At 38.3% G+C, this 12784-nt stretch overlaps 1 protein-coding gene and 1 long non-coding RNA gene across 6 annotated transcripts in view; one reads left to right on the top strand and one right to left on the bottom strand.

The window, feature by feature from the left end:
• The window catches only part of DNAH3 (dynein axonemal heavy chain 3), a 180081-nt gene that overhangs the window by 75779 nt on the left and 91518 nt on the right, over positions 1-12784 (bottom strand). For all 3 annotated transcript variants that reach the window (XM_072597926.1, XM_072597924.1, XM_072597925.1), the window contains exons 30-34: positions 10315-10423; positions 9754-9867; positions 8970-9146; positions 3592-3683; positions 311-530 (exon numbers count right to left, since the gene is read on the bottom strand). In XM_072597926.1, coding sequence (XP_072454027.1) covers positions 311-530; positions 3592-3683; positions 8970-9146; positions 9754-9867; positions 10315-10423 — 712 coding nt within the window. The remainder of the gene's footprint in view (positions 1-310; positions 531-3591; positions 3684-8969; positions 9147-9753; positions 9868-10314; positions 10424-12784) is intronic.
• Positions 1-12784, top strand: part of LOC140497241 (uncharacterized) — a 79899-nt gene that overhangs the window by 37778 nt on the left and 29337 nt on the right. The gene's annotated exons all lie outside the window — the stretch shown is intronic.

Raw genomic sequence — 12784 nt, 5'->3', positions numbered from 1 at the left:
AGAGCAGTGGACCAGGAAGGAAAGTTCTGAAATAGAAAACTAGAGAGGAGAATTAAAGATTTTGTATGATTCACAATGTCGCCTAACCTTGGCCCTGCAGCTGGGTCAGTATACTTTCTTCAGTCTCTGAAAGAAATATATTTGAAATGGACTTATGGGAAACCTAGATGGGGGTCCAGGTGCCCCACAGAACTCTAATCTGTTGTCAATTGAAAGACATCTAAGCTGGGTTGCCTTTAACCCATCAGCTTCATTTCTACCCAGTAGGGATGAATCCAGGAGCTCAGGTCCATTATGATCTGTTGCTTACCTGAAACAGAGGCACATCCTGGGCCAAAAACTTGGCCAAGTTAACATCCAGTAAGGCCCGGAGCAATAGGACACTCTCATTTTCCTCTGGATATTTCAACTTCAGGTTCCCAGCAGCTGTAAGGACAGACTTCACTGCCCGCATCCCATAGTCATAGTGATGCTGAGATGATAGCTGCTCAGAGCATAAACGGTAGGTAGCGACAATTTTCTGGGCAAGACTGTGAAAGCCAAAAAGAAAAAAGTGTGTGGAGACCACTGGGTTAGATTTCAGGCTTCTTGTAAAATGAACTGACTGGTGGAGTAGTGAGTTCTCTATGGCTAGTTGGAGGTTTTTAAGCAGAGTGCCCTGTTCGAGCATTGTGTTAGATCCTCCACTTATCTAGGATGTTGTAGAGACTTACCAGGGATGGGGAATCTGCAGCCTCAAGGTGACACGCAGCCTTCTAGGCTTGGGTGTGGCCTTTTGATTGAGTCCAGGTTTTACAGAATAAATCCTTTTATTAAGGGGATTTGTTCTGTGAAGTTTGGATTCAGTCAAAGGGCAGCACTTGAGGACCTAGAGGGCCACAGGTGGCTTTGAGGCTGCAGGTTCCCCACCCTGGGCTACACTAAATGACCTCCGGAGACCTTGAAACTTTAAGATCCTATTCTTTAGATAAATAGGCATCAAACGACTGTTTTCTTCTCTCCATCTGTTAGTCTGGTTTCCTTGACAATTATGAGTCAAATCACTTCAAAGTCCACTCAAAAAGTGATATTTGAAGAATCTCGTTTAGTTCACCAGTCCTTAAATAGGACTCCTCAACACACTCGTATACTTAGATTCTCCCAAATAATAATAATTAGAATTTATTTAGGGTTTTAAGGTTGGCAAAGTGCTTTTACAAATATGAGCTCACTTGATTCTCAAAGCAACCCGAGGAGGCAGATGCTATTATTATTGTCCGAATTTTACAGTTGATGAAACTGAGGCAGAAGTTAAATGACTTGCTCAGGGTCCCATAGCTAGGAATTGTCTGAGGACATGATTTGGACCCAGGTCTTTCTGACTCCAGGTTCAGTGTTCTATCCACTGTACCACCTAGCTACCTGACAAATGATACCTTCTTATGAATTACAAGATTTCTGATAATGTATCTGAATGCTTCAGTAATGATTAATACTCAGATGTCCTTTTTCACAGAATTTAATAATAGTTAACATTTATATGATACAATGTGCCAGGCACTGTGCTAGGTGCTTTACAATTATTATCTTATTTGACCCTCAAAACTTTGAGAGACAGAGACTATTATTATCTTCATTTTACAGATAAGGAAACTGAGACAAACAGAGTTTAAGTGATTTGTCCAAAGTTACACTACTGGTCAGTGTCTGAGGTTGGATTTGAATTCAAATATTCCTGACTCTAGACCTGGTGCTCTATCCATTGTGCTGCTTAATTGTTTGCCAAATGATACCTTACTATGTATTATAGGACTTCTGGTAATATAATTGTATACTTTGAGTATACTGTACTTTTATAATATAATTGTATATGTCAGTAATGATTAACACTCAAATGTCATTTTTCAGAGAATCTAAGTCAGAAGAGATCTTGGAGGCCATCCAATCCAGCCTTTGTTTCTTCTTCCAGTGAGGTAGAATTCATGACTTCCCTAAGCAGTCTGTTCCACTTTTTTGTTGTTCAGTCCTGTCTGAACTTCAGACTTCATAGACCATGGAATGCCAGCCCTTCTTTCTTCCATTATCTCCTGAAGTTTGTCCAAGTTTCTATTCCTGGCTTCCGTGACACTATCTATCTGTCTATCTCATATTTACCATCCCTTTCTCCTTTTGCCTTCAATCTTTCCCAGCATCATGGTCTTATTCCACTTTTGGAAAGCTCTCCTTCTTAGGCAGTTTTTCTTTATGTGGAGCTTAAATCTGCCTCTCTACATCTTCTTCCCCCCCCCCCCCCGCCCTCCCCACTGTTCTTTTGTTTTGCTATCTGGCGTTAAGTAGAATAAGCTGAGTTCTCTCTGCCACATAACATCCCTTAAAATTCTTGCAGACAGCTATTCTATTCCTTCTCCTCTCTAGGCTAATAAGCCCTAGTTCTCTTAATTGATTTTTGTGTGGCATGAACTTGAGACCCTTCCCCATCCTGGTTATCCTACTCTGGATGCTCTCCAGCTCATCAAGATGCTTCCTAAAATGTTGCACTCAGAACTGATTGTGACATTCTAGTTATGAATTGACCGGGGAATAGTAGATTTGGCCTTTCCTTATCCCTGGATGCTAGACGTCTTGTAATTATAGCCTAAAATGGAATTGACCATCTTGGCTGCCCTATCACACTTCAATTTAATCAAAATCAGCCAAGTGCCAAAGAAAGTCTTCTAGGGCACAATTGTGATTGCCTGGCTAAGCTTTTTAGAACATAATGTTAATGAAGTTGGCTTCTAGACTTTCATCCCCACATGACCCACTTAGCTCCATAAAAACAATAACCCAAAAAGAGTTTCAAAGCTACAGACATCACCCCTAAATTTCCCCAGATATCTTAAATATGGGTCATTGATCCCAAAGGGTACCAATAAAAGAGTGTGGATGACTCAGAGTAGCCCTTCCCTACTAAGGAATTTGTTGTTGTTGTTCAGTCCTGTCTAGCTTTATGTGACCTTATTTAGGGTTATCTTGGCAAAGATACTGGAATAGTTTGCCAGAAACTGAGGCAAATAAGACTGAGTGACTTGTCCAGAGTCACAAAGTTAGTGTCTGAGGCTGAATTTGAACTCAGGAAGATGAGTCTTCCTGAATCTAGGTCTGGTATTCTATCCACTGAATCACATAGCTGCTCAACAATAACAAATCTACCTTAGGCCTAGGCTTCTGGGAGAGAAGTAGGCACATGCCTGGAATATGAACTTCCCTACAACATCTCTCAATAAGTGATAAAAACTGAAGATCCTTAGACTGGCTGGTTTATAAGAAAAGACTCAATATGATTCAGCACTGAATCTAGAGTCAGAGGGGCTGGGTTCAAATCCTACTTCTGGCAGTATCTATCTGACCTCAGGGAAGTCATTTAACTTCTCTTAGGATCAGACTAGATAATCTCTGAGGTCCATTCCAGCTATCTATGATTGTACAATCCCAGTTTTCTGATCTGCCACATGGAATCCAGGTAGTGTAGACTAAATCCTGAACCCTAAACTAGCTACGCCTGGTAAACTTTGCCAGTCATTGTGGACCTTTTAGAATCTATCAGAAAGTGAAAGATCCAAAGCAACTTACCTACGGGAGTCCAGAAACCCCATGGAATATAAGGAGATTTCTCCAATTAATGCATAATCAGGTACCATCATGGCAACTGTTCGGAACAAGGCCTAGGAAAGAAAAAAAACCCAGTTAATCAGAAGATTAACAGAAATATACACATAAATGTCTATATTGGCAAAGTGAAAAATAATAATAAAGACTGTTCCTATAAAGAGATAAGATGGCAAAATGGATAGAGAATGAATTTTGGAATCAGGAAGACTCTTATGTTGCCAGACTGTATTTGTAGACAGCAGCTCCTCACTGGGAATCCTCTATATCAATGTGGAAAGACTTTGATTGGTCAGGGCTTTTACACAAATACTGTCTCATTTGATACTTATGTCAATCCTATGAAGTATGTAGTTTGAGTTATATTGTCCTCATTTTACATATGCGGAAACCGAGACTTGAAAAATCTAAGTAACTTGGCCAAAGAGATATATAGGAAATAGTGGAACTGGGAATTGAACCTATGTCATTGTTGTTCAGTCATGTCTGACTCTTTTTGACCTCATTTGAAATTTTTCTAGGCAAAGATACTGAAGTGATTTACCATCTCCTCATTTTACAAATGAGGAAACTGAGGCAAACAGGGTTTAGTGACTTAGCTCACATAGCTAGTGAGGCTGGATTTGAACTCACAAAGAGAAGTCTTCCTGAGTCCAGTCCTAGTACTCCATCCACTGAGACACTGAGCTGCCTGGGATTCAATCCGGAGTAATGCAAATCTTATTTTTTATAGAAAATAATTTCCATATTAGCCATATTTCAAAAGATCAAGAAAAATAGAGAAAGTGAGAAAGTTATACTTCAGTTTGCACTCAGAGTTCATCAGTTTTCTCTCCAGTGGTGAATAACATTTTTTTCATTATGAGTCCTTTTAGAATTGTGCTGGATCTTTGTATTGATCAGAGTAGCCAAGTCTTTCACAGCTGATCAACATTACAACTTTGCTGTTATTGTACACAATGATCTCTCAGTTGTTCTCACTACACTTGGCATCATTTCATATGGGTCTTGTCATGTTTTGCTGAAAGTCCTTCCCAAAAGAAATTGTAATTTTCCACAGCACAATAGTATTCCATCACAATCATATGCCACAACTTGTGCAGCCATTCCCCAAATGATGAGCATCTCCTCAATTTCCAATTCTTTGGAAATAGCTGCTATAGATATTTTTGTATATATAGGTCTTTTTCCTTTTTCTTTGATCTCTTTGGGATACAGTCCTAGTAGTGGTCTTGCTGGGTCAAAAGGTATGCACAGTTTTCTAGAACAAGAGTTCACTACTTCATCAACAATTCATTAATATACCTATTTCCCTGACATCCTCTCCAGTGCTTGTTATTTCTAATAGGGATGAAGTGGTACCTCAGAGTTATTGTAATGTTCACTTATTTAATCAATAATAATTTAGAACACTTTTATATGACTATAAATAGCTTTAATTTCTTCTTCTGAAAATTGACTATATCCTTTGATCATTTTTCAATTGGGAATGGCTCTTATTTTTAGAAATTTGACTCAATTCTGTATGCAATATATATTTGAGAAAGGGGGCCTTTATCAGAGAAAATTGCTGTAAAATTTTTTTTATATTATTTCACTCTCTATGGTACCTTTTAGAAAAATGTAGTTTCCTGATTCTCTCTTTTAATTAGGTCTGTTTTTGCTTTGCACTGTCTGAGATAATGATTGCTATCTTTGCCTTTTTTTTTTAGCTTTGCTGAAGCATACTGCTCCAGTCTTTTATTTTAATTTGATTCTAGGGGTAAGCTCATGTGATTCACATTCACAGTTATGATTATTAACTGTGTTTTTTTTTCCCTACATCCCCTTTTCTTCTATTTCTTCTCTCTCTTTTTAACCTGTCCTTTCTCAAAAATCTTTTCATAATTTTCTTGCATCACTCTTTTTTTAAGTTAATTCATTCATTTTTAGTTCTCAACATTCACCTCCATAAGCTTTAAACCCTCTCCCTTTCCCACCTCTGCCCCTCCCAAAGATGGCATGCAATCCTATATAGACTCCACACATACACCCCTACTAAACCATGTTGCACAGAAGAAATAGAACAAATGGGAGGAACCATGGGAAAGAAAAAAACAAAACAAAACAAAGAAAATAGTCTGCTTTGCTCTGCATTCAGATTCCATAGTTCTTTCTCTGAATGTGGATGGCATTTTCCATCATGAGTCCTTTGGAATTGTTTTAGGTCCTTGCATTTCTGAGAAGGGCTATCGAAGTCCGTCATCACACACTGTAGCTGTTACTGTGTACAATGTTCTCCTAGTTCTGCTCACTTCATCCAGCATCAGTTAATGTAAGTCTTTCTAGGTTTTTCTAAAATCTTCCTGCTCATCATTTCTTATAGCATAATAGTATTCCATAACTTGTTTAGCCATTTGTTAATTGATGGGCATCCCCCTCAATTTTCAGTTCTTGGCTACCACAAGATCCCATTTTTAGGATCTTTTTAGGATATAGCCCTAGAAGTGGTATTATTGGGTCAAAGGGTATGCATATTTTTATAGTCCTTTAGGCATAGTTCCAAATTGCTCTCCAGAATGACTGGATCAGTTCACAACTCTATCAACAATGCATTACTGCTCCAACTTTCCCACATCTCCAACATTTATCATTTTCCTGTTTTGTCATGTTAGCCAATCTGATAGGTGTGATGTGGTACCTCAGAGTTATTTTGATTTGCATTTCTCTAATCAATAGTGATTCAGAGCATTTTTTTATATGACTATAGATAACTTTCATTTCTTCCTCAGAAAACTGCTTGTTTATATCCTTTGACCACTTATCAATTGGGGAATGACTTGTATTCTTGCAAATTTGACTCAGTTCTCTATATATTTTAGAAATGAGGCCTTTATTAGAAATACTAATTGTAAAAATTCTTTCCCATCTGCTTCTCTCCTAATCTTGGTTGCATTGGCTTTGTTTGTGCAAAAACTTTTCAATTTAATGTAATCAAAATTATGCATTTTGCATTTCATAATGTTCTCTATCTCTTGTTTGGTCATAAATTCCTCCATTCTCCATAAAGCTGACAGATAAACTATTCCTTGCTCCCCTAATTTGCTTATAGTATACACCTTCACATCTAAATAGTGTAGCCATTTAGACTTTATTTTAGTATATGGCATCAGACGTTGGTCTATGCCCAGTTTCTGCCACGCTATTTTCCAGTTTTCCCAGAAGTTTTTATCAAAATAGTGTATTCTTATCCCAGAAGCTGGGGTCTTTGAGTTTATCAAACAGTAGATTACTCTAGTCATTGACTATTGTGTCTTGACTATCTAACCTATTCCACTGATCTACCCCTCTATTTCTTAGCCAGTACCTGATGGTTTGGTGATTGCTACTTTATAATACAATTTAAAATCTGGTATGGCTAGGCCACCTTCCCTAGCATTTCTGATCTTTAATTCCCTTGATATTCGGTACCTTTTGTTCTTCCAGATGAATTTTGTTCTGCTTACCTGGGTGTGGGAAGGCATCATGCCAGGCTTTAGGTTTTTTGTGCTGCTATTTTCAGAGCTAGTTCTGGAGACCTGCAAGGTTTTTGGCATTTCCAAGGTGGTATGATGTGGGGAGAGGTGTGGTCACTGCTTTCCTGGGTTGTGCTCTGATCTTTACCCAGAAAAGGCTCCTGGTCCCCTGCAGCCACAAGGGCTATCACTCCTCTTTGCCTTGGAATTATAAGAATCCCTACTCTCTTGTGACTGCATTCTAGCTTCACTCTGATTGCTTATGGGCAGCAGTGTTACCATTCAGTGCCAGCTGTCCCTAGTGCCAGCAAAGGGTCTCCCATAATCTCTTTCTTATCAGTTGTCTGACTCCTTTACGATTTTTAAGCTGAGACCTCCTGTAACCACAGCTATTGTTGCTATTGTCTTGTGTGTGGGTCCCAGATAGGCCTCTACCATGGTGTCACAAAGTTCTCCTGCTGACATTTTAAGTTTTCTTAGGCCAGAAAAATATTGACTTTTTGTTGGCTCCTCCAATTTTGATTTGAGGCATTATTTTAAAGACAGTCTTCAACATTCATTTTTTAAAAATTATGAGTGCCAAATATCTTCATCTCCCTCCCCTTCTGTAAGAAGATCATCAGTTTGATATAAGTTATACATGTACAATCATGCAAAACATTTTCATATTAGTCAGACATAGTTGTTTAAATCATAAAATGCTTATATCAGTAGTCAATCTCATAGTTGTTTAAATCATAAAATGCTTATGATACCCTTTAAGGTATTACATAAAAGTGAATTGTCATTACTATTCAGCCATGTACCATTCCATTAAATAAAATACAGTTATAGGAGCTCTTTTTGTAGTGGCAAAGAATTGGAAACTGAGGAGATACCTGTTAATTGGGGAATAGATGAACAAGTTATGATTTATGAATGTGATGGGATATAATGTGTAAGAGACAATGAAGGAGAAGGTTTAACAGAAACCGTAGAAGATTTGTGTGAACTGATGCAAAGTAATGAGCAGAACCAGGAGGAAAATTATGTGACAACAATATTATAAAGGCAAACAATAGAAAGACTTCAGAACTCTGATCAGCACAATGACCAACCATGATTCCAGTAGACTCATAATGAAACGTGCTATCCATCTCCTGATAAAGATGTGATGTGCTCAGAGTGCAGACTGAGACATATTTTAGAGGGAAGGGGAACTTGGCCAATGCAAGAGTTTGTTTTTATTGATTATACCTGTTTGTAACAGGTGTGTGTGTGTCTATGTGTGGTGTGTAGGGAGACTTAGGAGAGAAGGAGAAAATGAGGACCTGAAATTAAATAAAATTGAATTTAAAAAAAAAGATAATAATCACAGAATCTTCCCAGAAATACTGACAGGTCAAGGGAGGGTATCAATATTATTCAAGGGATGATAGGAGTTACAAAATATGAAAATAATATTTTATAATTGTACTGTATTTTAAACCTCCCAAAGTACTTTCACACCTATGTTCTCCTTTGGTTCTCAGAAGGCATGTCTGGGAGGTGAGTAGGACATTTGTTACTATCATTCTTTTATAGATGAAGAGACTTTCACAGAGCTATTTAGTGGAAAGGTCTGTCTGAGAACCCTGGTTGTCTGTCTCCTAAGCCCAGGTTCTACCTACCATACTACACTGCCTCACAGAGATGCTCAGGCAAGTGTAATTGTAAGCAGCAAAAAATAAACAACGGACAGTGATACAACTTACACCTGGTATCAAATATTTTAAAACTCCACTTCTACAGTCACTGTCTGATAATGCCACCTGATACCATGAATAGCTGTCTCTGGGATGCCCCAATTCCATACCACTTAGTACTTACCTTGAGGTTATCAGGAAGCTCTGCCCGGCCAGCATACCCAGGATTCATGGTAATGAAGACAGCACAGGTTGGATTCAGAGAGATTTCAGTACCTTCAAATATGAAAGTCTTCAGCTTTCGGATGATAGCCTGTTGAATGCTGAGGATCTGCTGGGCCACCACAGACAGCACCTCCACCTAGGGTGAGAAGAATTTCTTGCTACAGAGGCCAGAACCTCTCACTGCCATCACAATATGACAAAGTATTTTCCAGGTAGGATTATTTAGATATCTAAAGCAACACTTTAATCACTTAAGAAATATTGTTCATTGAGAACTGGATCTCAAGGTTATTAAGGAATGCCAAAATTAAGCTGTCAAATTCTCCATGAAAAAAACTAGAAGGTTGACTTGGCCATTGACAGAGAATAAGATAGAATTTAACACTGGAAGGGACCCTGGAAATCCAACTTCTCAAGACCCAGAGAGAGGTGGCTTGTCCATGTGTGTATATAGGTATGTGTGCTCATATTTGTGTACATGTTACTGTTTGTATTTGTATATGTACTTTGTATATGTGCATTTATGAGATGAGGGAGAGAGAAAATATAATGAGAGTTCAACATGGTTTCTTCAGTGATAGTTTCATTTTGAAATTAACTCAAATCTATAAATATTTACTTATATCCTGGTTGCTTTGCAGGATAGATTAAAAATATAAGGCTCTCTCTAGTAATAGAGCTCAGATTCTCTAACTCCTCTTCCCTTTTTTCCTGCACTCCCATGTCTTGGCACCAAGAGTTACCTCAATCCTGTTGAATTCATCAAAGCAGGCCCATGCTCCAGCTTGGGCCAAGCCCTTGAAGAACTTTCCCATGGCTTTGTAATCCAGACCATCAGAGCAATTGAAGACCACACACTAAAGACAAGAGGGAAAAAGTGCCACAAATGTTATCACTTCCCCAGTCAATTTTGACTCTCCATTCTTCCCTCAAAATGCTAGAATATCATAAGTGTAAGGCTCATAGGATTGCAGATTTAGATCTGGAATAGATCTAAGAGGTCACATAGGCCAATCCCTTTACTTTAAAATGGAGGAAATGGTTGTCCAGAAAGTTCACATGATTTGCCCAAAGTCACAGTTAGTTAAGCATCAGAAAAATTGAACCCAGAGCTTTGGCTCCTGAATCAGTATGCTCTTTTCCCTATAGCTTGATGCTTTCTACTTCAACCTTCTATGCAGTGTATGATTTCCAACCCTTCTCCCCCTTACAATTCTGTTGTCATTTTGAGTCTCATTCTATATAGAGTTCCTCAAAGGGACAGGAAGTAACCTTTAGGGTCAGGGCAATATTGTTTTAATTACCTGCTTAGCCAAGGCCTTGGCCAGATCTTTTGTAGTTTCTGTTTTGCCTGTCCCAGCAGGGCCCTCTGGGGCACCCCCAAGATTCAGTTTCAAAGCTCCCATTAAAGTCCTAAAGAGGAGAGAAAAAGACCCTAGGTCATTCATTGAGTCTTAGAGTTTACAGGACAGGGAGAGTTTCCAATGAAGCTGTTATGTTATTCAATAATAGACCTTCCCTATTCTACATAATGATTTTCTCGAGGGATATTATGGGCCATTAACTGGACCAAATGGCTCACTACGTGTTGGGGTCAATAGAGTTCCCTAGCTTTTATCAATATCCAAAGATGTTGTCACTGCCCCTGCCATATCCTGTTCAAATTAGGACACAACCATCTTCCAGATGATTACAGATGCCAGGAAGATGGGACAGAAGGTAGACACTGGCTAGGAGAACAGTTGCTGAGCTAAGCTATCCTTGTTCAACATTGAAGGGCACCTAACTGGGCACATTATTATTATAGCATAATATTATTATTATATTATATTATTATAATTATATAGTATAATTACAAATAAATATATTATGATATATTATTCTATTGTAATATATTAATATTCTAAAATAATATTATTATCAGTACTATAGAATAATGACAATAATAATAGCAACTAGCATTTATATAGCCTTTAAGGATCACAAAGCACTGTATATATGTTAACTCATTTGATCTTCACAATAACCCTATGGAAGTAGATGCTATTATCCCCATTTTACAGATTAGGAAATTGAGACTGAAAGAGGTTAACTTGACCAGTCACACAGCCAGTGAGTGTCTGAGGCAGGATCTGAACTTGGGTCTTCCTGACTTTAAGTCCTACACTCTATCTGCTGTACCACCTACCTACTTCAAATTTCTCAAAACAAAGGTAATCATGGTATGCTCCTGGATCCTAGCCTCAGCTTTCTTACATTAAATGACTTCTTTGTGCCTCAGTTTCCCTTCTGTACAATGTAGTTCTTCCCTTCATCTATTTCCAGGAATGATAAATATCATTATGGAGAGAAATAAGTTGTACTATCTAGACAAAATATTTAACTGTCTCCCTACTGTGCACCTTATGATCTTGGGCAAGAAACTCATCCTGGTTCCAGTTTCTTCATTTGTAAATGAAGAAGTTGGACTAGTTGATCTCTAAGGTCCTTTCAAGCTTGAAATCCTCTCCTCTTGAGAGAATAGATAGTAGCAATGGTTCTCAGCATCATACCTCTCCATTTTGCACAGATGAGGAATTAGAATTGGTTAATACACCAGGTGCTTTCTCTTGCTGCCATGAAATGATGCCCTTTCTCAAAGAGTGTCATCGTAATAGACTTACAGAAGCAAGGTAGGTCTAAGGTGCTGTTGCATCAGTTTCCTCCAGTGGTCTTGGATCAGAATGACTTTATAATAGTAGATTGAGAAGGGTGGGCAGAGTCACAAGATGGAAAACACCTGAACGGTATCTCTTGGGATTCATTTTTGTCCTCTCACATGGGATGAGTGAGGAAAGCTTAGAGTGTATTGAGAAGCAAGGTAGCAGGGACAAGGAGGACTCATAACTCTACTGTGTCTGTTCTAGTTGGATAAAGTCTTGAATATTTTGTTCCATTTTGGATGCCTTATTGTAGGGAGGACATTATGGATCATAGGACATTCAGAAGAGGTATGTCCAGCATGGTTAGACCTTGAACTTATGCCATATGAGGCTCAGTGGAAAGGGCTGGGGGCAATTATCCTGAAGAAGAGAAAAGTTAAAGAATACATGATAGCTGTCTTCTAGCTATTTGAAGGCTGTCATGTGGAAGTGGGAATGAACTCCCATTTTGGTTGGCTCCAAAGGACCAAACTAAAAACAGTGGGTGAAAGTTTTAAAAAGAAAGATTTAAGCTTGATGTAAGGGAAAACAAACAAACAAAAAACTTAATCAAAATAGTCCAAAATTAGAATGAGCTGACTTTGGAAAAAGCATGTTTCCTCTGACTAGATGTCTCTAAGTCTAAAGCTGCTTCCAACTGAAATATTATGAAAGAGGAAAGTACGTGGAGTTACAGAATCTCAGAACTGGGAGGGACTTCAGCAACTATCTGGTCCGGTGCTGTCAAACTCAGATAGAAATGGACCCATAAAACCACACAGAAGAATCCCTGAGGGCCTCATATTGACTTAGGGAATCACATATTAACATTGTCTATGTTCCATTATATTTTTATTTATTTTATAAATATTTCCCAATTACATTTTAATCTGATTCAGGTCACACTTGGGAGTGTTGGGCCAAATACTTCTGATTTGGTCCAACTCAAGCTTGAACAGGAATATCTAGAACTTCCCTACTTAAAGTTTCTGCTTGCAGCCTCCTAGTAATGGGGGACTCACTATCTACTGATTTCACTCATTCTGCTTTTGGAAAGCTTTGATTGTTTAGAAGTTTGTTTTTTTTTTCATCA

The sequence above is a fragment of the Notamacropus eugenii genome, chromosome 3 (genome assembly GCF_028372415.1).
Source record: "Notamacropus eugenii isolate mMacEug1 chromosome 3, mMacEug1.pri_v2, whole genome shotgun sequence".
NCBI lineage: Eukaryota > Metazoa > Chordata > Mammalia > Diprotodontia > Macropodidae > Notamacropus > Notamacropus eugenii.
The sequence above is the reverse complement of the archived record's forward strand: the minus strand, read 5'-3'. Positions and strand labels throughout refer to the sequence as shown.